The 26,831-nt window shown below is 34.5% G+C and overlaps 1 protein-coding gene across 4 annotated transcripts in view; it reads left to right on the plus strand.

Moving 5' to 3' along the window:
• Window positions 1-26,831, plus strand: part of Rit2 (Ras like without CAAX 2) — a 387,859-nt gene that overhangs the window by 171,604 nt on the left and 189,424 nt on the right. For all 4 annotated transcript variants that reach the window (XM_021726525.3, XM_021726526.3, XM_078030099.1 and 1 more), the window contains one exon: window positions 958-1,149. In XM_021726525.3, the coding sequence (XP_021582200.1) occupies window positions 958-1,149 (192 nt within the window). The remainder of the gene's footprint in view (window positions 1-957; window positions 1,150-26,831) is intronic.

Here is a 26,831-nt window from a genome sequence, read left to right on the forward strand (position 1 = left end):
CAGCACAATTCACAATAGCTAAACTGTGGAACCATCCGTTGATTTCTTGGAGCACTAATTGTTCATGTCACAACATTTTCTTGTGTTCTTCTATTGTTTCATGTTTTATTCCATAGCCTGAGCTGGAGTTTTATATTTCCCATTGAATTTATATAACTATCCCTTGTAGTTTTAACAGAGGATTCAAACACATATTTCAGACTTAAAGAAATATTTCAGATTGCAATTTAAAACATTGCCCTTCCAGATGCAAAGAAGTAGTAATACAGATATATGCAACATGAATGGCTTAGAAACAGTTGAGGCATTGGTACCATCTGGAAAGTAATGCTGATGAAAGAGTTAACATAATATAGAAACTAAATTGTCCCTCAGTTATCCATGAGACAAATCTAAGAACATCCAAATATATAACTAGGTCTGGGAAAAAGTTTCACAAGGATAATCATGGTCTTACTCTAGTTTTTCCTCATATTTTTGAGGAGAAAAGCAGTTTGCTTCCCAGGTTATGTGGAAGACCTATGGCAAATTAGCAATACAAACTAGCTTTTAATGCAAACTGAAGCCAATTTCTTTAGATCCTGTTTTTTTCTTTAATAGTTCCTAAGAGGAAAAAAAATGGTTAAGGGTGGGATTTAGAAAATGCTTAAATATGCAATGTAAACAATGTCAAGTTTAGGTTCAAATCATTTTAATGAATGGGAAAATCTAATTTAGATTTTTCTTAAAGTGAGGTCATTAAAAGTATTAAAAATATATCCTCTGTATATAGTTCCTATGAGACAATGAGTGAAATTCACCATTTACCATATACTTCTGAGATCTCTTAAAACAACCCTTCTCTGGTTAAATATCAACACTTTCAATAGTTTAAAATACTCAAATTCCATGATAATACATCTATACTTCATATTGATTCTCTCACAATTCATAAAGAATCTTTTTCTTTCCCTGCAGGCAGAATTTACAGCCATGCGGGAGCAGTACATGCGAGGCGGAGAGGGCTTCATCATCTGTTACTCTGTTACTGACCGCCAATCATTCCAGGAGGCTGCCAAGTTTAAAGAGCTCATTTTTCAGGTCCGCCACACCTATGAAATTCCCCTGGTGCTGGTGGGTAACAAAATTGACCTGGAACAGTTCCGCCAGGTTAGTGCCAATTTTATCTGTTAGCTTCTGTCTTTTTTTCTCAGAAGATACATAGTATTCAGTGTGGCTGCTTTCCAAGGTTGACACTGAGAATTGAAAGAAATGATGCACATGATTTTTCTAGGAAGTCTAAGTGGTCCTGCGGTTGACTGTGTTGGCTACTGCAATATAATCCATCTTACATGCTATTTTACAGCAGGTCCTTATCACTCCCCTGTACCTTTGGATTGGGGCTGGTTCTATGATTTGCTTTGAGCCATAGTGTGTATACTTGGAAAGTTGAAATTTAAGCTTCTTCAGGTTCTGCCTTTCTCACTTGAGATATTCATCTTTGAGACACTGTAAAGCGGCCTAAGCTAACTCTATAGAAAGAATCATGTGGACAAAGTGAGATGAAGGCTCACAACTGTCCCTGCCAAGATACCACACATCTGGGCAAAACCATTTTGCATGTTCTAACACCAGTCACCTTATAAGTCACTCAAACCAATTCACATGAAAAAAAAAAAAATCTCCTGCAGAGTTCTTGTCTCAATTTCTGAAATACAGAATACATGGCAAAGAAAATCAAAATGTTTAAGCTATTATTTTTTGGAGTAAGTTTTCATGCAGTGGTGGATAAACCAGGTTCTCCCTTTCTCCCAGAATCAAAACAAGCCACTACTTCTCAGGTTGATTCAGAAATTATTTTCATCTATGATAAATTTCCTTTGAGCTACCCCTGATACTTCAGCCATCCTAGTTCAGGGATCAAGGAAGTTATCTTACATTTTCATTGCTCTGACTTGTTTTATCTAAAGCAATATTACTGAAAACTTGCATTCAAATCAAGTTTTGGTAAATCTAATTGTCTAAATTGAATTGCTTCATCTCTATTTGCATTGACCTTAAATTTGAAATGATTTTATAGAGTTTATGTTATTCCAATTGATGATTAATTTTAAACCACTTAAAGTAGCCTGCTAGTAAGATCTTTTCCTAAGGCAGGAATTTTTACCAAAGCAAATTCAGTTTTCTCTTATTTTAAGAGTTTTTTGAATTTGAATTTTCACATTCAATGCATATTAATTCTTCTAGAAGTGAAAATATCCCACAGAATGCCAAATTTTATGATTTTATGCTTAATATAGAAATGTTCTTATGATTTGGTACAATTCATTTTCATGGTGACATTTTTGTATCATTTACTTGAGAGTCTAAGTATCTCAACTAATTTGTTTTCAAAGCTGTAATATTAATTTGTATCCTGTGCACTGTTTTGTTTTCTTTGTTTGTTATTTCCCTTTCTCCAAAGCAACGTAGGGTACGATATGCTTTTATTTCTGTGGGTAAGAATTCAAACTCATCTCAACAGTTAAATATGAATCTATTCTCAGATATTTACAGAAAACAAGAAATATAGGCCTAGTACCTGGACCTTTCAGATATTCTTCTAAAGCTTAGGGATGCCTCACTTTTCTTAGGGCTTTCTAGGGCAAAGTACCAGACAAGCATCCTAACAAGTGCACCATCAATGATCCCAGGGCCATCTTTATTGCACTTCTAAGAATTTCTGGAGAACGAAAACCTCTGGTTCAGCGTCATTTGGGAAAGTCAGAAGCTAGTGGATTTGGGAACATTAGGGAAACTGTTTTCAGTTCAGGTTCTCACAGATCAATGGCTCTCTATGATTCCAAAAGCTAGTGACATTTTCTTTCCATGCACTTTCCAGGTCCTGCTTTCCTAGACTCAGAGGTGACCCTTAGGACTTCACAAAGAATGTACAACAGGACCTCAATCCCAGCTTGCATAATTAGCCACTCCTTTCTGATTAGCAGTGAAGTGAATCATAAGCATCACAAATGGCACTGAAACAAATATTTTAGAAAGGCATTAATTTTGCAGATTTGACAGACTTTTCCTTTTTAGATAAAAGCCCATAAACATGAATAGTCACCGAAAGTGCAAAAGCCATGAAAACATAAATTACAATCTTTGTTAAAATGCTCATGTACCCATGTCGCCAGTAAATGAAGTGTTGATGTGCAAATTTGGCTTCTGGCTGTGGTGCTTCTGATGGAAATAATTATTCCTAAAATCGCACAGTGGTTTTTCTTTGCAAATGATTTCAATTCACACTTTATTTTAATCTTATGACTGCCCTGTGTGGTTGTAAGGCAAGTATTTTAAGAATAAAGATATTTGAGAAGTGAATATGGATATAGAAATTGACTTTCCTAAGCTATTGAGGTTAGTTATAAAATTAAAGCTAAAACCCAGATCACACATATTCTTTTTGTTACATGAGTATTTACAAGACTAAACCTGGTTCAATTGAAAAACAAACAAACAAAAACAACAATGCTGACATTAAGACCTGCTAAAGCTCAAAGAAGTCCTGTGAGGCTTCCTAAAGTAATAGAGTTAAACCATCAAAGTTGTTGAAGTTGCTTTTGTTTAATAGCCAGAGACAGAGAACAGGATTCTCACTTGGTACATCTTTTCTATAGGGAAAGAGATTAAAAGGAAAGAGTCCCATTGATTAAAGCTCTTTCTTTTTATATTTGATAGGGTAGGTTTTTGTATCTTTCATGCATTTTGATGAAGCTTGTGGTATTTCAAGCAAAAAATAAAAATACAAAGCAAACAAGTAATAGACTTTAATGCCTTTTTATCATTATTCATCTCAAGTTAAAATTTGAAAAGATTATTTAAAAGCTAATATTTTGTCAGGAAGTAGGATTCATTTTGATACTGATGATGCCTGTGATGTATCTGTAAAACTTCGACAGGCAATTTACACATATTATTTTATTTAATCTCCAACACAAGCCCATGTCATGGGTTCCTACATGGTGCCTATTCATGCATGAGAAAACTGAAGCTCTTGTACATTCAGGAACTTGCAGATCTCACAAAGAGAGCTGTGTCACCATGTTCACACAGCCAGCTAGAGTTCAGAAATGAAATGCAAGTGCTCTGTGTTTTACCATCGGGCTTTCAACCATTATTTTATCATGAATTATAGTTTTTATACCAGCTTCAGAATCTTAGCATGTTCCTCAGAGATTGGAACATAAATAATAGCAAGTTGATGGCGAGTATAGCCAGAAGGATGAGAATGATAAGTTCCTGGGTATGGAGAGGGCAGCTCCAGGCCCTGGACAAGACAGGGAATTTGTAAGGAATGGTGTGAGCAAAAATAGGAGAAAAGCAATGAAAATGAGATTCAAGACTTCTAAAAGGGCCAGGAATGGTGGTGTACCCCTGTAATCCCAGCTACTTGGAAAGCTGAGGCAGGAGAGTCACAAGTTCAAGGCCCGTCTTGCCAATTTAATGAGATCCTGTCTCAAAATACAAAATAAAAAAGGATTGAGCTTGTAGCTCAGTGGTAGAGTGTCCCTTGGTTTCATCCTCAGCACCAAAAAATGAAATAAAATAAAATAACACCTTTCTGATAGGCATTGCTTTGTAATCAGGTGAACAATTTTGTCCAGAGTCTATCTAGGGTATTCTAAGGAATTTTGAAAAATTCCCAGACAACATTAGGTTTCTAAGCTTCCATTATCTTTGTCCCTACTTATTGTGTCTTCAGACATTACATTAGAAAGCACAAGAGGATAATTCTTATTTTTGCAAAACCCTGACCACCTGTGCATACTACAAATGCTTTCTAAATGGAATAAATTTCAGCTATTTGAGAGCTAGATTAGAAAAGTTTACATCAGTAGCAGACCATAAACTGTCTTATCCTGAAGCCAGATCATGATAAAACCCTCAGTCCTGAGAGTCTAATTACAGGTTACTACACAGCTGGAGACCTGGAGACTCTAATTTCCATATCTGCTGACTAAGTGCTGAATTTGGATCATGAAAGACGCTTTATTTACTCTTTTGTGACATAGCTAATGAAAATTATTATTATTATTTTTAACTAAGATGGGTATCTGTATTTATAAGGATTAGGAACTCCTATATTAAGAAAAATAATACTTATGTAAAGTTGTATCAAGAGAATGACAACTTCAGAATAAAATAAAGGAATGAGTAACTCATTCCTTATTCTCAAGAACTTTCTCTTCAGGAGCTATGCACAATAAATATGCAGAAAACCCTATTAAGCAATAGAAGTAAGTGCCAAACAATATGATATCTGATATTGCCTATAAGTGCTATAGCTTTCAACAAGTTGTTCACAAATGTAAAAGATCCACGTGGACACATATATGAGAAAGACACAAGTGTCCTGACCACATTGAAGAGATCAGATAAATAGTGACTCACGGTTATTTTAAGAAAATAGGAAATAATAAGTCTAGGGAGGAAGAAATAAATCTTGAGGCTTACAAGTATAAACAAACATGGTGAGTGGTTGGTGGGGGGTTGAGGAAATAATTCTGCTTAGTAAACAGTCAAGCATGCTCCCAACAATTTCTTTTCTTTTTTTTTAAATTTATTTGTTTTAATTAGTTACACCTTGACATATCATACATTTGAATCAGATGGGGTATTATTTCTCATTTTTCTGAGTGTACAGATTGCAGAATCACATTGGTCATGCAGTCACCTATATACATACACCAATAATAATGTCTATTTTATTCTGCTGTCCTTCCTTTCCTCCCTTCTCCTCCCCTCCCCTTCCATCACTTCTCTCTACCCAATCTAATGTGACACAATTTTTTTCTCACATTGTCATACATGTATTTTGTATAACAATGAGGGTGTCCTGCCATCTTCCATGCAATTCCCCTTCTCCCTCCCTTTCCCTCCCACCGTCTTCCCTATCTAGAGGTAATCTTCTTCTCATGCTCTTCCTCCCTATCCCATTTTGAGTTACCCCTTATATCAGAGAAGACATTCAGCATTTGTTTTTTTGGGATTGGCTAACTTAGCATAATCTTCTCTAATGCCATCCATTTCCCTGCAAATGCCATGATCTTGTTATTTTTAGTGCTGAGTAATATTCCATTGTGTATATAAGCCACATTTTTTCTTTATCCATTCATCCATTGAAGGGCATCTAGGTTGGTTGCACAGTCTAGCTATTGTGAATTGTGCTGCTATAAACATTGATGTGGCTGTGTCCCTGTAGTATGTTGTTTTTAAGTCTTTGGGGTATGGTCTGAGAAGAGGAATACCTGGGTCAAATGGTGATTCCATTCCCAGATTTCCAAGGAATCTCCATACTGCTTTCCAAATTGGCTGCACCAATTTGCAGTCCCACCAGCAATGTATGAGTGTACCTTTTTTCCCATATCCCTGCCAGCACTTGTTGTTTGACTTCATACTGCCATTCTTACTGGAGTGAGATGGTATCTTAGAGTAGTTTTAATTTGCATTTCTATGATTGCTAGAGATAATGAGCATTTTTTCATGTGTTTGTTGATTGATTGTATATCCTTTTCTGATAAGTGTCTGTTCAGGTCCTTGGCCAATTTGTTGATTTGGTTATTTGTTTTTTTGTTTGTTTGTTTTGTTTGTTTTGGCATTAACTTTTTGACTTCTTTGTATACCCTAGACATTAGAGCTCTAACGGTTGTGTGAGGGGTAAAAATTTGTTCCCAGAATGTAGGCTCCCTATTCACCTCACATATTATTTCTCTTGCTGAGAAAAAAAACTTTTCAGTTTGAATTTGTCCCATTTGTTGATTCTTGGTTTTAATTCTTGTGCTATAGGTGTCTTATTAAGGAACTTGGAGCCTAACCCCATGTGATGGAAATTAGGGCCAACTTTTTCTTCTATTAAACTCAGAGTCTCTGGTTTAATTCCTAGATCCTTGACCATTTTGAGTTACCTTTTGTGCATGGTGAGAGATAGGGATTCAATTTCATTTTGTTGCATATGGATTTCCAATTCTCCCAGCACCATTTGTTGAAGATGCTATCCTTTCTCCACTGCATGCTTTTAGCACCTTTGTCTAATATAAGGTAGTTGTAATTTTATGAGTTGGTCTGTATGTCCTCTATTCATAGACAATGCCTGTCTCAAAGATACATTTCAGCAGAGACAAAACATAAATATATACCAAAGTGCATTTAATATGCTGTATGAAGTAATTAATTGCAAATCATAGTCAAACTTAAAAAATAAAAGAGTACCACTTCATTATCTTTCATTATCAGTACATTAGATTATTCACATAAACACATTTTCCAAATAATGAGGGTTTATTTTTTAAAAGGAAAAGAGAGGTTTGGCAATTTACTCATTATTATTGGAATAGACACTCAAATTCAACTAGCAATTATTTTAGCTGCAGTTACCCTTTGATAGCATTTCTTTTGTATGTTACCTCATTTAATTAAGTAAATATGAATCTGTTAATTCCTATTGAGATGGAAAGTAAAACTTAAGAGTTTTACCCAATTTATTCAAACTAAAAGGGTTTTTAGATCTAGAATTTTATCTTGAATGAGTTTTCTCACATACGCATGCATACATAAACACACATGTATATATAATCATTGTACATGTTTGTATATGTATATACATATATATGGTTGGCATTATATATAACCATAGGTAATAATGAATATATGTATTTTTCATTCAATTTATTTAACAAGTTTTTAACAATCACCCAATGTGTAAGAAACAGGCACTCTTTTAGTATCTGGTTGCACAGGGATGAATATGACAGACATCTGTATCTTTGATAAACTAAATTAACAGTGGAGGAGACAGAATATGGACAATTTGAATACGTGTGTGTTTATACTAACTGCACAACACAAAAAATTCTCTGATTAATAATATTACATATATACACATGTGTGCATGAACACGCAAACACACACACAAATACACACATACATTTCCAGTATTGAAAAGAGGAAGAAAAAAAAGTGGGGGAAGGGAGAAGAGGACAGTGTGGGTGAGTGAGAAAACCATCTCTGATAGAGTAGTCAGGAAGGCCTCTCTAAGAAGAAGTCATTGGGCAGAAAACTGTGGGAAGAGCAGTTCAGATAGATCCAACAGTATTTGTCAAATCTTCATGGTGCAATTTAGATCAGCATGTTTGAAAGCCAACATGGAGGATGCAGGGTCAGATATATAGCACCTTAAAATATTTTGGGTAAGGAGCATGCACTTTTTTTTAAGTGATAAGGGCAACTGTTGGTTTAAAACATTGAGCTGAGCTATGACATGAATGCATTTTCATTAAGTCATTCTAGCTGTTGAATGTGGCCACAGTGAAGCAGGAAAACCAATTAGGAGAACAGGTCAACAAGATTAGAAATGATGGAAGCTTGGGTGAAAGCCATGGCACCAAATATTTGTGAATTCCACACTCACCCAGCATGCTGACAGGATGTCAGGTGACAAAATTGCAATGATGTTTGGAGATGTATCATGTTGGACAAAAGCTGGACAATCTTCGGTGGCACCTGAGATCATCAATGCATTATTAAACAGTACATTGCATGTTCCTGATGAATTGCTAAGACATGATTAAGACATAATCTCAGCATATATATTCTTGAAAGCAAGAGAGAATATGTCCCAAAGAATAAGATAACCCTGAGTTTTTATCTTTATGCAGTTAATTAGCATGTCTATAAATATCGGCAACCAACATCCATATTCTCATAAGAGTTCTTCCTTCTCAGCACAGAGGTAGAAGAATGTAGTCAGTAGAGAGTTTCCAGCTGTCAAGAGCTTCCGGGTCAGAAGGGGCTACATCAAGACTCCTTGCCTGCAGTCGCACCCTTCCTGTATTTCTAGTGAAGTTTAGTATAAATTTCCACACATTTCAGCATAACATGGAACACTGTGACAGGCAAATCTGGTCCTACTCTTCTCATGACTGGATTGCCAACAATGGTTGGTGTTATGGTTTAGATGTAAGGTGTCCCTCAAAAGCTCATGTGTGAGAAAATGCAAGAAGGTTCAGAGAAGAAATGATTAGGATGTGAAAGCCTTAACCCAGTCAGTGAATTAATCCCTGATAGGGATTAACAGGGTGGTAACTGAAGATTTGTAGGGTGTGGCTGAAGGAGGCGGGATATCAGGGGCTTAGCTTTGGGGTATATATTTTGTATCTGGCGAGTCGAGTCGCTCTTTCTCGCTGCTTCCTGATCATCTTGTGAGCTGTTTCCCTGTGACCCACCTTTCTGCCATGACATCCTGCCTCACCTCATGCCTAGATGAATAGAGCCTGCCATGTATGGATTGAGACCTCTGAAACCGTGAGCTCCTAAATCAATCTTTCCTCCTCTATAGTTGTTCTTATCAGGTGTTTTAGTCACCTCAGTGGAAAAGCTGACTAGAAGAGTTGGGCTGGCATTCATGTTCAACTTTCTCTTCTGTTCACTTCCTCCCCTGAGACTCTGTTCTTAGGTGGGTGCAGCTAGATAATGTCAGTGGATTACTGCCTGCACACAGCAGGGACTCAATAGATATTAGATGTCCCCATTTTCATCCCTTACTGAGTGTTATAGTTTGGGTATGCCTTGTCTCCCCAAAGCCCACAAGTTGAAGGTTTGTTCTCTAGTCTGTGGCACTAATGTGAAACCCTTAGGGACGGGGCCTAGGAAAAGGAGGTTAGGTCATCCCATGGTCTTGAAGGGAATATTGAGAACTTGGGGACTGCCTCCTTGTTCTTTGTTTCCCAACTGCTTTCAAGAAAGCAGACCTCCTTTGCTATGAATTCCACCATGAGATATTGTACTGTTGCAGGCCCAAAGCAAAAGGGTCAACTAACCATCAATCAAAACCTTTAAAACCACCTCATCAACAGTTGATTATATAAGGTATTTTTTCACAGTAACAGAAAATTGACTGGCACACCTGGATTGTTGTGAAAGGTTATTGTTACGCCTCTAATTTACTCTTTTAAAAGTTAAAAACTAGCTAGCCAGAAGTATAAGAATTGTGTAAAAAAGTAAGAGTAATTAAAAGTGGGTGACATCTCAGAGGGTTTTCGATAACCAAAGTAGACAGGCTTCGGTGTATGAATTTTGCAAACCCATATTGAAATTATTTTTCAATTTTTTTTTTTTACCTTGAAACACGGAGTAGCAATTCTATAAAATTCTGTGAAACAGAGTAGCACAGTTACATTTTGTTATTGAATTCTTTCTTGTTTTCTAATATTTTAAAAGAATATTTGATGTGTAATTTTAGTCCTTTGAAATACCTGGAGGGGTGATTTACAGTATTTCATATTTTCAGTTTTGGTAAATGCTCCATATATTTTTGATAAGAAAGTATTCCTTTGGGTTCACCATTACATGGGTGTACCAATTGGCAGTTACTTTATTTTGACAATTTGAAAATCACATTCCAGTCCTTCTGGTAGTTTTTATCTTGTGTGGAAGGCCAGGTTTACATCTAATGGCATTTTGCAGGTTCTCTTCTCCACATTACTTATAACTCCCCACCCTAGTGTTTTTTAAGGTTTTCTTAAAAACCTACAGTTTTTGACAAGTTTAACCTGATGTCCCTGTGTGGCTCTCTCACTCTCTCCTCTGTTAGCTCATCAGTTTAAGTAAAACTGAGAAATCTAAAGTTGACAAAGTGAACATAAAAAGAATTATTGGCCATTCCAGAAAAGCTAGGGCTCATTTTTAAATGCATGGAAACACTTATCTGGAATGAGACCCAGGGTTCTTAAAATGTGGTCTCCAAACCAGAAGAATCATTATCACCTGTGAGCTCTGTTAGAAAACACAGATTCTCAGAGACTGTCTGAGTCTTATACATAGGGATATGGCACAGAAGCCTAGTTGAGTAAATTTTCTGAGTGACTCTGGGGCATGCTAAACATTAGAGAACCACAATCCTAGAATAGAAGTGGAAGGACATGAAGGGTGCTTTTTATCATATGGGCATAATCAGGGAGAGTCTAAAACTTCCAAGCACTAAATGAAATATTCGAGGCCTAAAAGGGAAAAATACACACACACACACACACACACACACACACACACAGACTTAATGTATAAAAATATTTAAACACAAAGTTAGTTTATGCTTATATTAAAACACTGGTGATGAAAATATTAGACTCAATACAATTTTCTAACTAAATTTGTCATTTAAACATCTAAATTTTGCGGTGGATTTTGTGTAGCTACAGTTAAATATCCTGTGAGTTTCCAGTTTCATTGGAACAGAAATTATGCCTGCTCAGATTGAGCTGATATAACAATTTGCTTCCCTTCCTTATTTAAATTGTGTTACATTGAATTGTTTGGTTTGCATGAATCATTGACTACATTTGTAAAATTGACAGGACAGTGCAGCTTGTGGAAATAAGCTTGTTTCTTTTTAAGGAAAAGAAGAAAGAAAAGCTACATCGGTGGTCAAATTGGTTCCTTGATTTGAAGTCCAAGATTATAAAAAATATTGTTCTGAATTGATTTCTTACCATTTTTTAAACCAACCATTTAAAATAGCCATTCAAAAGGAAATAAATTGAAATGGGTGAAAGTAATATTTTGTATCATCCTGTACCTGATTTTGCTTTTTCTTGCTCTTCCTCATGTATCCCAGCCTGGTAAAATTCTGATATTTGTAGTTTCCTCAATGCTCAACAATCAGACTTCTGGCTGTGTGTGTGTGTGTGTGTGTGTGTGTGTGTGTGTACATGTGTGGTTTTATAGGTTCATATATGATTATAAGTACATTAGAGACTGGAGCAATCCTATGAATTCAAAAGAATGATGTATGTAGGCTGAATTACAAACATTCTGAAAAGAGTCATTTGCTATTTGCACGTTGGGAACTTTTAAAAAATCATCCAACTGCATATTTAGGAAATTATATAACTCATTTTCAAAAATTATCTGGAAATAATTTAGATAAACAAGTGGTTTTAGACAACTATGTGGAGAAGCCACTTATGCACTTCTCTCAGTATCCCCAATGTGAACATCATGCATGACTACAGAATTTTATCAAATACAAAACATTGGCATTGGTTCAATCAAAAATATATTCAAATTTCATCAGTTACATTTGCACACATCTCTGTGTGTGCACGTGTATAATTCAGTGAAATTCTGTGTATTTAGCTCTTCCACAATCAAGATGTTCAACCATACCGTTAGCACACTCTCTTAATAATGTTTCTCTTCTAACATATCTATCCTCTCTACCCTAGTCCCTAACCCGAGCAATCATTAATCCACGAACTCATTTTCCTTTTCTAAAATTATTAATTTTTCATTGTTAAGTAAATAGAATAATTTTATATGCATTCTTTTGAGCTTGGATTTTTTTTTTTTTTTTTTTTTACTCAGCTTTATTTCTTGAGGAACTCCTTCAGTTTTGTGTTTACCAGTGTGTGTTTGTGTTTACTATTGAATGCTGTTCAGGCTTGAATGTGCCCCTGCTTGTTCACCTACTTATGCTTTTATTTTGACTATTTATTGTTTCTAATTTGTTGGAGTTTAATGTGCCCTTCTGGTTCTGAATTCTTAAAATAGATGCTTAGCACATTAATTTTTATCCATTCTACTTTTATCCATTCTACTTTTCTAGTTTATGCACTTGAAGATAAATTAACATGCTAAGGAAGATTTTAATTGTACATCTTTAATTCTACAGTTCTGTATATTATATTTTTATGTTTTAATTAAAAATATTTGGCAGTTTCAATTATGATTTCTTCTCTGATTCGTTTGTGTTTCAAAAATGTGGTTCTTAACTTCTGATCATGTGGCACATTGCTAGTTACCATTTAGTTATCAAATTCCTTATTTTCTAATATTTTAAAAGGATGTGTTGTGTACATCTTTAGTTCCTTGAACTTTATTTTGTGTGGATTTATAACACTTTGAAATATAATTTTGGTAAATGTTCCATACATCTTTAATAAAGAATACATACATTTGGGTTCAATGATGTTGCACAAATGGACACAAAAGTTATTTCTTTAACAAATTTGAGATCACATTCCATTCCTTCAGTTGCCTATTGTTTGTGTTGAATAATTGCTATTTTGAAAGTATTCCTGCAGCACATTTCCTGTACCATAACTTGCCACCCCATTGTTTTACAATTTTTCTGTTTTGTTTGTTTGTTTGTTTTCTTCCCAACAGACTCAATCTGGTTCTATGTGACTTTCTCTTTCTTTCTCTAGATATGTGTTACTTCCAAGCATCTATAGTGCAATTTGAATTCTTTTTCTATTGTTCAGATTTGGAAAGTTCTGTCATTATATCTTCAGAGTTTCCTTTTATCTTATTCTCTACTCTCATAGGATTAAAATTAGGACTGTGTTAATCTTTTATACCTCATTCTTCTATCCCACTTTCATTCTTTTTCTCTTTCTATCCTTTTACCTCCCTGAGCCATATTCTTAGTTTTATTCTTCTGAATTTTTTTATTATTTACTTTTTCCCTTATTCTTTTTTTAATATTTTGTTTGTTTGTTTTAGGTGGACACAATATCTTTATTTATTTCTTGTGTGGTGCTGAGGATCAAACCTAGTGCCTTGCACATGCCAGGCCAGCGCACTACCACTTGAGCCACATCCCCAGCCCCTTCCCTTATTCTTAATCTGTCTTAAACTCACCCACTTAGTTCTTCATTTCAATAGTTCTACTTTGTCATTCTAGAAATACTGATCTTTAGATTTCATCATCTTTTACAAGTTGTAATCTATTTCCTTGAAATAGTATAGAATGATTGTCTCTCTTAAAAAAAAAAAAACTTTCTCAATTTTTTAGTACTTTACCTCTGGAAGGAGACTAAGAAGACTGAATTTCCCACATCATCTTACTCTAGTCAGTAACTCGATGACAGGAAACTGAGATACAGACCTCATAGGGGCTCATCTCTTTATTTCCCACTTTTATTCTTAGCATGAGGACATTTGGCCCAACTCAAACCTGGGGAGAAAGGCTGCTTGTCAGGCCCTATGCTACTATTTTTGTTGCCACTCCTGTGGAGACCTACTTCTACTCAGTTTTCAGTGGAGGACATTTGCCTCTCTAAGTAAAGAGGTGCCAGACCCCTGGCTCACCTCTCTTACTTTCCTTCTCCTACTTTGTCTGTCCCTGGAGTTCTTCACTGCCTAGGAGACTCACATAGATTACCTTGGAAGTTTTTCCACATCTACTTTTTTGTATCAGTAAGAGAGCTCTTCAACATTACTGGGTTGGCTATTGCCAGAAGTGGCCTTCACCCTCACACCTTGGTGTAGATTCTTATTCTTTGGTCAACTTGCCCTGCTCAAGTGGATAGAGATGGCAGAGTGTCTCCATACTGTACCACTAGTTCTTGCAAAATGAACATGAATTAATTTCAATGCCAATTAGTGTGACTGAAGTTTAAGTATGTTTTAAAAAATTTGTGAGCTCTTGTACCAGGGCTGGGCCCCTGAAAAACTGCTCTTCTGGAAAGGTCAGAAATACATGCATCCAGCCCTACAGAGGGAATTGTACAGGCAGCTGCCACCTTCACAGATGAGGAAGAAGAGTGCTGAGTCCATCACATGCAGGTGAGCTTACGGTCCCACTAGGTTCTTCCAGGTCAGGTCAAGAATCTTGGTGGGAATCTGCTTTGACTATTGTGTTTGCTTTTCTCTGGGTTCTTGTATGATTATTGATCATGCTTTCATCCCTGATGCTCAACCCCTCAAGCAATCTACACTGTACATACCAACACCTTCTTCCAACTAAACGGGGACATAGGCCACCTCTGCCATCCCATGTTATTTTACCACTTCTTCTCATCCTTTTGAATTGTAAATTATCACCATATTAAGCCTTTTCTTTGCTCACTGAACATCATGTGTTGGTGTGCCCTCTTGCTATGACCTTCCACTGTCCGTGCTTTGGCTTTTGCACTTTTCAAAGTCCGTCCATTGTTTGCAGATCTGCCTACACAACTAGTTTGTGCACTTAAATCAAGGAGGAAACATGCTGTACAAAATCAGGAAAAAAGGAAGACATTTAAAAAAATAGAGAAACAGTACATTTTTTTTTTTCCTTTTTTCCTTAAAACACAAATCAAGAGAGGAAAGACAAAAGCTTTTAGACTAATGATGCTATAGAACATTGTCATGATGGGGCTGGGGTTGTGGCTCAGAGGTAGAGCACTTGTCTAGCATATGTGAAGCACTGGGTTCAATCCTCTGCACCATATTAAAATAAGTAAAATAAAGGTGCCGTGTCCATTGACAACTAAAAACATTTTTAAAAATTAATGAATATCTCCTCTTAACCACCAGACTATGAGGCAATGATGGGCATGAGGAGCAACGAGAGTGCAGATAGGCGGGAAGATTGTCCAGTCCAAGCCTTGAGGAGGGGGACTCCTAATAATTAGAAAGCTGCATTGTTTGAATTAGTGGTTCTCTTTTTGATTGTGGGGTGGGAGGGCAGCTCTGGAGATTTAGCCCAGGATCATTTTACCACTGAGCCATATCCCCAGCCCTTTTCATTTTGAGACAGGTTCTAACTAAGTTGCTTAAGCCTCCCTAAATTGCTGAATCTGATCTAGAACTTGACATCCTCCTGAGTCGATGAGATTACAGGTGTATACAACTGTGCCTAGCTAAATGGTTCTCTTAAGGGAGAAAACAAAGCTATTTTAATACTAATCAAATAGAATCTGAGGCAGGTAAAACAGGTTTTGAAATGCAGTGTTCCTTACACATTAGTTATGTATCTCATCTATTTCCAACAATACAAAATGAGAATAATCTGCAATTAAGATTGTCATTAGAAGCAGCAGCACAGAAGCTGCATAGGAGGTGGATTTTCTCTAAGAAATCAATAATTTCAAAAGCATTATTGGAGTGTCTGAAATATATCATGCCACCACTTATTAAAATTTATGCTTTCTTTTCTTCCAAAATTGGTCTTAATTAGTAAGGATAAAGAAGAGATTTTTTTTTTGTATTCAAAGAGGATATTTAGTATAAAGTAATTCACATAATGATAAATAGCATTGAAGTAATATAATTTTGGTAGGTTTATAATTGGATTTTGCTGCATATTCAGTGTTCTATGTGTTTGTATAGTGATGAGACATTATGAGAGAGAGATTTGGTTTTTATTTTGAGAATAAAAGAAAACTCAAATTATTCAGTTCCTGCTAGTTGGCCAATAGAGCCACAGTAATGGGCAGAGCATATAACTGCATATGTAATGGCAATGCAGTTTGGTTGTGCGCCCTGAACCAAAGAACAAATCTTCCCGTGTTTATTGAAAGTTGAGAGTCAATATTGGGGAAACAAACATTCATTCTAGGAGACAGCACTTAAAATGAACATAGTCCTGGAAGAAAATGTGAATAAGCTTATATATGTTTAAATTTTTATGTTAATTTTATTGAATTAAAAAATACTTCTTATAAATATAAACTCTTTTTCCCCTCCTAATATTTTATTTCTAGTGTTTCTGATGGCAGGCTCCAATTTATTTTCAATTTTGTCTCATTTTTATCATCATTGCTAGATTATAATTCTTTTAATGACATAATTAATATCATAGAGACATGTTTTTCTACATTTATAAAATATGTTTACTTAGAAATGATATGGATTGTTTTACCTATTTAATAATTAAATGTATCATAGGTAATACATGCACATGTTCATATATGTAGTGATACAAGAAAAAGCATATGTATGTATATACACATACACACATACACATATATGTGCCTTGTTCTTGTTTCACTCAATACTTTGATTTTAGATATTTCTGGTAATAATACAAACCTAGTAAATTCATTTTAATGCCTACATAATAGTATTCAAAACAATGAGCTTGTCTATTGGTAAGATGTTTCCAACAATTTTTCACATTATTGAAAGTTCTGATATGGATATTATTGTGTGTGAGTCCTTGAACACATAGGCAAGAGCTTCCCCAGTAGACATGGGTAGACATGAAGTTGAATTGAGTGAAGACACTTGTATTTTCAGTTTCATGGGGTATTGCTTTCCAAAACAATTTGCTTTCCAAAATATAAATTGCTTTCCAAAATAACTGCCAATTTGCACACCCTCTAAAGTTATAAAATTAATATTACTATGTTCTAATTATTATATATTTTTCCAGCGTAATTAGTGTGAAATTCTACCTCATTCTTTTGTTTGGATTTTCCTTTTCCTGATTACCAACAAGATGGGATTTTTTTTTTAACTTAGGTGTCTCTGTGAATTTTGTATTCACACAATTTGCCTAATTTTTTTTTGCAATATGAATTAATAGGTGTTCTTTATAAATTCTTTTCTATTTTATATATGTGTATACCAATCTGTCACTTTTTCTTTCACTGTATTTCAAGTTTCTTTTGTGAGTTGTATTCTGCTATTTGACCAAAAACTTATTCCTTAGCAGAACAAGGCTAATGTTTTTGGTACATATTGGTAAGGCATGCCAACTCTTAAAATACAAAATATTCCCATAGTCATGGTTAATAGTCTCCTCCCAGAGCACAGGCCTACCTGCTACTCCAGGCCCACTACTGCCCAAGTATATGATGCCCCTCCATGGGACACTGCTGAATTCCCTAAGCTCTAACACTCCAGGACTAATGCCTCACAGTTACACAGATAGTGGAAATTAATTCTTGCATTATTGTTGACCTCTCTTCTGACTGGTTGGTGTCCATAACTTACGTGTTGTTAGGGGGTCTAAATATCACTCCTGCTTGAAGACACAAAGATATTCCCCTATATTTTATTCTAAATCATTAAAGTTTTCAGTTCAACAATTAAGGCTTTTGTTTTGTACATAAATGCAATTAATTTAGAGCATCATACAAAGTGAGTTCCCATACATGCCTGGGTCAGTTTCTAGAACACTAACAGTTCTATTGATCTCCTATATATTATTAATTAATAGTGCATCATAACATTTTGTAGGGAAGATTTGCTTTTCCAATTTTTTGTTGTTAATTGCTTTCTGTAGAGTTGTATTGCTTATTCTTGGAACTTTATTCTTCGATATGAATTTTAGAAAGTTTCATGAATAATTCTGCTTTTTTATTGAAATTGCTTTCATTTGTTTATTTTTTTCCATAGGATGCCTTAGTTCAATCTGCGTATAATTTTGTTGTTTTAAACTCCTTGTTCAGCTTTGGAATCAAGGTAAAAATGACACATAAGCCTTCCAGTTATTTTTCTTGATCTGTGCTTTTAAGAGGAATTATCTGGTTTATGAAGGCTTATTCAATCCTCTTATAAAACTTTCTGGATTTGACTTGTTTTCCCTTTTGTGATAGATGATGGATCAGCATAGAGGTGTTCTATTTATTATAGAGGCAATTATGATAATTTATTATATCAAAGCTTCATCTGAATAGCATAAATTATTTTAGCTTCCAAAGATCCCTTTATGCTCTATCAATATGTGCAAACATTTCTTACTGAACTCTATTGAAATCAGAAACCTTAATTTCCAAGAGATCAACTCTTTAAAATGGAAGATTTACAGCTAATGAATTATCACTTTCTGAAAACTATCTTCTTTGCCTAATGTTGTTCATATTTGAGGGCTATAGAAATAGCTGGCAGTATCCATCCACCTACTAATCCTATCAATTTTCTTATCTATCTACAAATCAATTACATGGGTATTATACTGATTTCTATATTATCTCAGATCCCGAAAAAAACATTAAAATATCATAATATTAATATTTGTCAGTTTCTTTCTTGCAGTTTTTAAAATTGTGATATATTCAAAATGATTTTGCTAAAAGCACATTGAATATGATTTTTCAATACTAAAGATGGTTTATTTTTCTATTATTTTATGCCTCTATTCTTTATTTTTACCATTCTATTTCTCAAATTATATTACTAATTTTATTAATATACTTGTTTTGTTTTTTCTAGCTCTTTGTCTTTTCTCATTTTATTTGGATTTCCTTTCTTATAAGATATATATAAATATGTATATATAGTTATATATATGTATATATATATATATTGATTTTGTTTTGATTTTGAATTCAATTTTATAACATCACTTATAGAACATGTTAACTCATTTTCATATGTTATAATTTCATATGTTAATAACATTTGGATTATTCACCATTTTCTATTTATTGCATTTTTATTTCTCTTTTATTTCTGTCTTTGCTTAACTATTCTGTTTCCTTTTAATCACTTTTTGTTTGAAAGTTATAGCTTATGATTTTATTATGTTACCCTCTAGTCCCCCTCTTCTTCTTCTTATTTATTTATTCATTTATTTATTTTTGTGGTGCTGGGGATTGAACCTATGGCTTTATGCATGTGAGGCAAGCACTCTACCAATTGAGCTACATCCCCAGTCCATATTATTCTCTAATTTTTCAGTCATATTTATCTCTATATTTTTCCTGAGAAAGCAAAAAATATTGGGTATTTTATTTTCTTGAAAAATAAGTTATTAGTATACACCGATGATCCCCCAATTTCTCCCACTTCTATCTTCCAATCAACTATTTAAAATCCTTTTATTTCTAAAACTCTGAAATATTGATAAAGCATAATGAATAAAAGGATGTATGCAAATTATAAACTGCACAGTAATAACATGCACATCCATAAACATTACACCCAACTTAAGAAGCAGAACATTCTCAGTAACATTGAAGCTCCCCACAGTACTGTCCCTGATTGCAATCCCTGATGGTCCTCTTCTGAATTTATATTCCTAATAATTTACTTTACTTTAGGTTTTTATTATCTATCTATGTATGAATCATCATCATGACCATTTGTGCATATTTTATATGCGAGAACATAAAGATCAGTTGTTCTCAAGAGCCCCTTAAATGCTTAGAATTATTGAGGACACCCCTCCCCAAGAGAGTCTGTTTACCACATTAAAAATTAAAGTAGAATGTTAATATTTATTGTTATTTACATTTTATTTAAATTAACAATGTGAAACTCATCGCATGATAATAAAAGTAACAGAATTTCATGGAAAATATGTATTTTTCCTCCCCAAATTAATGTTAAATGGCATTGTTTTAGACAGCTTTATTGCCCCTCTGACTCAAAAACTTGAAAAGAACAATTTTAGAGGAGCAAAAGTTCGTTTGGATCCCACAGGTTTGGAGGTCTCAGCTCATACATGGCCAAATCTATTTCTTTGCACTCAAAATAAGGCAACATCATGGTGGAAGAGGAAAGAAGCTTAGGACATTGACAATCAGGAAGCAGAGAGAGTCTAAGCTTGGCTCACCTGGGACAAAATACATACTCCAAAGGCATGCCCCCAGGACCCATCTCTTCCAACCATATGCTATCTGCCTAGATTACGGAGTTAATCCATATTAATGGATTAATGCACTGATTAGGTTTAGGCTCTCAGAACCCAATCATTTCACCTCCAAACTTTCTTATGTTCGCTCACACATGAAATTTTGGGGACATCTCATACCTAAACATAAGAGACATTGTTTTATAATTTTTTGCATGTCTCCTTAATGTGTTACCTAATTGAAGACAGCTGAATTCCTAGACTTGCACTTTTCTTCAATTTGTTATAAAACATCATATTAAAGTTTACGAAAAAATAATCAGAAAAGACAGGATATTTTAACACATTTTCCAGTCTTCTTTGACAACTCAGCAAAATTCAACATGTTGTATTTTTTAAAAAATTAGTTAAAATTCAGATTATAAATCTATGTCAATGAAATATTTTCTTAAACTAAAATTTACTAATCTGTCTAGTACAAATGGACATTACTGAATCACTCATGGTTTTATAATATATATTGGCCTTTTGAAAACCATTGATTCACTGAGTTAGGCTGATGTTTAAATACTGTCATATTTGATTGTACAAAAACATCAGATTCAAAAATTAATAATCAATTTTATTTTAAAAGATCTCTTAGAATTGGGAGATTGTTAAACTCTGGGTAGAGTTTTCCCAAATGCTAGTTTTTGCTTGGAACCTCAAATTTTATTCTTGACCTCTAGTATTGTCAGTTGTTCTTGGATGAAAATTTTAATTCTTTCACTGCTAAGATAATGTCTGAATAACTTTGGCTTGTCTGGCAATTATTTTTCTGAGATAAAACAGGGTTTTATAAAAGTGTGAGTCGTCCAGCTCTCTGTAGAAGCAATTTATCAAGTGCTTCAATCTAACACAATGAGTGCACATTAGCAAAACTTTTTTATGTATTCTTCAAATTTCATTACAGATAATATTGCAGTGATGTAAACACAAATGTCAATATTGACTGCATTTAACAATGCTTATTCTTCATCAAGTTTATTCTTTTGTGCCATTCTTTATATTATGAGCATGTAGCAACAAATAATATGAGTTTGATTACATGGCACTACCTTTATTCATGTTAAAGCACCAGAAGTTTCATCAAACATTGCCCTTGTTCCATCAGGAAAAAATATGCTAGCTCAGTGATAGAGCCAAATAAAATTATAACATTAGTGTGACATTGTTTTGACCTCATACATCTCTTAAAGAGGCTTGGGAATGACTAGAGCTCTGTGCCTCACACTTTGAGACCCACGGTTAAACATCATCCTTTTACTGTCTCTCTGCTTTCTGATTACATCTCTCACTATTTTTTCTGTGATATAATTTCATAACTTTTCTCCTTTCACCAACAATTTTTTTTTCTCTCAAGCTCTTTTGCCTCAGTCTAATACTAAATCTTTGTCCCCCACATATCTTGTGAAAACACTACCATTGGTCTTAAGAAAGAGGGAGAATTATTTAATAAAAAATATTTATCTTTTGGGGGAAGCCTATAGGAGTAGTTTGAACTGGAGATATAATGTCAAGGCCTTTAGATATAACACATACTAGCAAAAGAAATGCTTTGACTAACAGGTATTTGCAGCTGTGCTCTCTAGCTTCTTGTCTAATGAAAGAGTTCTTGGTGTTAACCTGGAACATGCTAGTTCTAATTACTTATATCTGGGGTATAGCTAGTTTCAACAAGTGCCCGTCTGACATGGGCTACCAGCCTGACTTCTCATTTATATTACAGATACTAAGGTAGGTTTTATGAAAAACCCCAGAGACATCATTTCATTTTTAAAGCTCATTATATTACTGTTCAATGTCTGTCATATGTGAGGCATTATTATGATATCGTCTACCTAAGAGAAGCAGAATTTCCTCCAAATTATACAATATTAAATTTTGTAGAATGAAAAGCACCTTATTAAAAATAAATTACCTTAATCACACATTTAATTTAGATTAATTAAGATATATAATGCATATACTCTAGTACTAATTGATATTAAATATCACTACCAGCATTAAGTTAATTACCATAATTAGTGTCTGGGGGTTTATTTTCATTCTTTTGATTAATTCAATTTCATTGATTGTTTTGGTATTATATAGTTTTATGTTTACCAGACTTTTAGAATTTAATTATATGTGGAATATATACTAAAATGTTGAGACAATATTAAACATGGTTAGCTAAATTGAATTGAGGGTGCCTCCATACCTTCAATCCCTATATAACTGCAACCTAAGTTGGTACTTCAAGGAACTGAAAACCTAATTTTGGGAGTATATTTTGTAACAAATAGCTGGATGTCAGACAATCACAGCAGCTGAGATTGAGACAATCACAGGCTGCACACTTGTTTTCTCTGGGACTTAGTGTGTAATATTTCCAGAATGAAATGGATGTCTTGAACTTTAACTCCCAATGCACCTCAAGTTTACATTACCTCACACCATTGACCATTAAATCAGAATATGGGTTTCAAGTTTCAAGGGTAAGAACCAATGTGGACGGTGTCTTAAGGTTTAGAGAAGCATTTCATAAAGAGGTAGATGAAGAAAAACTTTGAGTATCAGAAATATGTACAAACCAGAAACAACAAAGACATCAAGAGTATGGAGGAGATTGATGGGATAGGCAATAAGGATGCCATTGCGGTGGAAGGCATCTCAGCACTTTTGACCTCTCCTTCTATCTAGGATCTCATCTCACCCACTGATCTCCATCATTAAAACATAGTAATTTTTATTTATATCAAAAGTTTTCACATTTCAGAGGACACAGATTTAGCAAGAGAAAAACATTAAGTTTGAAGCTTTTTGTTCACCATCCTCAGAAATTTGGATTCATTGTGTGTGAGAGACTATACAATCTACACATTAAAAAGTACTTAAGATGATCATAGCACAGGTGATCTGGGAACCCGTATTTGAGAAACACTGTCACCTCAAGCTTGATCAATATTACATCTCTCAATTACCAGCTATTAAGCTAGACATAATTCTGTGTGTTATGATACAGTGCCACAGTTGTATTGTTTTCATTTTGTGTAGCTATCAACTAATATCTTGTATTCATTTTGTGTAGCTATCAACTAATATCTTCCATTAAGTCACTTGGTCCATTCTTATTAACCCTGTGCTCACTGAACCACTTAACCTTTGTCACCATGTGGGTATATTGGAAGAGCTCCAATTCCCTTTCGCACAACTGAGTCTGACTTCTTGGTTCTCAAATGTCAGACATCTTGTTGTGTGTTGAAAAGTGTCCACCAGAAGACATGCCCATGCCTTAACCCCACCCACAAGTGTGACCTTTTAAGGAAGTAGGTTCTTTGCTAATATAATTAAGGATCTCAAGTTGAGATCATTCTAGATTTACAATGGAATGATTGGTGTCCTTATAAGAAGAGAAAAGAGTACAGAGACACACAGGGAGAAGAAGTCAAGGTAAAATGGAGGTAGAGACTAAAGTCTGTTTCTACAAACCAGAGAACACCAGGAATCACTAGAAGGTGAAAGAAACAGGGAAGGATTCTCCCTGAGACCTTTCAAAAATAGCAATTGCCCATACCGTAACTTCAGACTTCTGGCCTCCTCAATTGTGAATGAATTTCAGTTGTGCTAACTCATCAAATTTGTGGCAATTTGTTGTAGCAGTCCTAGGAAACTATGTTCCTCTTAAAAAATATTTTAAAAATAGGACATAAATTTTATTTGAAAATTAAATATATTTGCAACAATCCAGAATTAACTTTTATTAGGTGACATTTTACAGTACTTTCTCTTCTTAATGATCATAACGTCTTCTACTTTGTCTAACTTACTGTACATTCCACGGAGAGATAAGAATAAATTCTTATTCTCAGGATTTACACTAAGATAGCTGGTTTCCTGGCTTACCCAGAACACTTTCAAGTTATATCTGTTTCCCTGCATCGAGAGCAGATCAGTGCCTTTTTTGAAATTATTATTACAATTGTTTCTCAAAGTATTATTTGAATAGAATTATTTTACATGTTTATTAGTTATAATAAAGTAATTTGTCCATTTGTAAGAAAATATTTCAAAATACAAAATAAATAAGAATCACTAGTAGATGTTCAAACTATTGGGTAAATGTTCAATGAAGAATAGGATGTTTACATAGTCTCAAAATAACCTTCAAAAATTTATTATACTTATTAGAAAGGGTTTAACTGTAAATTCACAGTTAATAACTCTATTGGGCATCACCTTGACCATGTAATAAAAATGAACTTCATTAATCACATGACAAAGAACATCTTTTACTTCCACTGAGGGGCCTTTAGAAAGATACACCACGTAATGCAGTATTCATGTCAAAAGTACAAATCTTGAAACTAATCACAAGAAAATATCAGAAGAGCCCAAATTGAGGGAATTTTACAGTATAATTGGCCACATTCTTCACAATTTATCTGTCAGAAGAGACAGTCTAAGGAGCAGGCGCATCCAAGGCGGGGGGGGGGGGGGGGAAGACATGATGTCTATATGCAGTGTACAAACCAGAACTGAACCACAGATCAGGAAAAAAAATGTTGCATGAGACATTTTGGGGACAAGTAGCAAAATTTGAATATGGTCTATATATTAAGGAGAGGACAATAAAGCAAACGTGTAAAATGCCAATATTTGAAAATTTATACAACATCATTAAAACTTTTTTAAAGTTTGAAATTCTTTCAAAATATAAAAACCAGGAAAATTTATATAATTATTATGAGTCATTTTAGTGCATCCTGCCACTCTTGGAAGTTTTCCTTCCACTTAGACAAAATTGCATTTTTTTTTACAATAACTCTGTAACTCTTTGTTTTTTTTTTTTATTCTTTCTTAATTTTGACTTCTCCTGTGTGTGCGGTCTGACCTCTGGGTCTTCAGTGTTTAAACTTGTAACCTTTTTGAAAGAGTGTACAGTTCTGTCCCTCTTTAGTTCTTTTCCAGGGGAATCCTTTCAAAACCAAAGCTGGTGTCTGAACTCCAATTCCTTTATCCCACAAGACTTATGAGTAGGAAATCCTGACCATTTCACCCTCTCTCATGGCTGCATCTACTGCTGGCTAAGTTATCAGTTGCTACCCCACGTGGCAACCACACAGATGTGGGTCTCCTCCTGGGACAGCATCAGAACAAACTGAATTTATTACAAACATGTATTTATTTACATTAGACATCTTCAGAAATCTTACTCTATCCTTGTCCAAATTGTTTATCTCCACGCTTCTTCATACTTGATATCCTATTTTTACTTCATTTTTAAAAAATGATTCTTTTTAGATTTACAAAACATTAGGATTCATTTCAACATAATTATAAAAACATGGAATATGATTTACTCTAATTTAGTTCCCAGTACTTCCCCTTTCCCTCCCCTCTTCCTTCCCTCTATTCTACTGATCTTTCTACTATTTTTAACTTACCAGTTTTTTTTTAAATTAATGTCTTGTGTATATACATAAAGGTGAGATTCACTGTGGAATATTCATATATGTACAAAGGAAAGTTGGATCAGATTCATTCACTGTTCTTCCCTTATCCTGTCCCTTCTCCCTTCCCTTTCAATCCCTTCTTTCTATTCTAATCTTTCTTCTGTTTTAATAGAATTCCACCTCCCCATCTTCCTTTTTCTTTCTTTCATTTTTTTTTGTCCTTACTTTAAACTAGCTTACACATATCACAGAAAACATTTGACATTTAACTTCCTGGTTCTGTCATATTTCACTTAGCATGATGATTTTCAGTTCTAACCATTTACTAGCAGATACTAAAATTTTCTTCTTCTTTATGGCTGAGTAATACTCCATCGAGTATATGTACCACATTTTCTTTATCCATTCATCTGTTGATGGGCACCTGGGTTGATTCCTTACCTTGGCTGTTGTGAATTGTTCTGTTTTGATGACCTATTTTTAAATAATATTATACCATCATCTCTTACCCTTTCAACTTTTATTATAACATGAGAAGTCATTTTAGATTTTTCCTGATTATAATCCCTGTGAACTTTTAATACTGCAGATGTTCTTTATATCTGTTTATCTGCTACATGGATATCTGTAATTTGAACATAAAAAGTAAGATGTGTTTCAATTCCCCAAATCAAAACTTTGCTCTCATCTGATACACTCACACACACACACACACACACACACACACACACACACATATTTCATACCATATGTATGTGTGTGTGTATGTGTGTGTGTGTATGCTACAAGAAGGCATGCACTAGACTATGCAGACAGTTTCCTGCTCTATCTTGAAATCTTCAATTACATAGTTTTAAAATATTTGAGGATAATTACCTTTGCAGTTCTTCCTACTCCCTCTGGACACCAACTTAAGCCCTCTTCCTCCTTTCTCAGGTTCACCTTCATCATTGAGCAGCAACCAGTTCAGATGTTCCCTAAAGCCATCAGATACAGATCAGACTCAGCAGGTCGATTTCCCTCAGCACTGTGGGAAGTTGAGGGAAATGTTG

The sequence above is a fragment of the Ictidomys tridecemlineatus genome, chromosome 13 (assembly GCF_052094955.1).
Source record: "Ictidomys tridecemlineatus isolate mIctTri1 chromosome 13, mIctTri1.hap1, whole genome shotgun sequence".
Classification (NCBI taxonomy): domain Eukaryota; kingdom Metazoa; phylum Chordata; class Mammalia; order Rodentia; family Sciuridae; genus Ictidomys; species Ictidomys tridecemlineatus.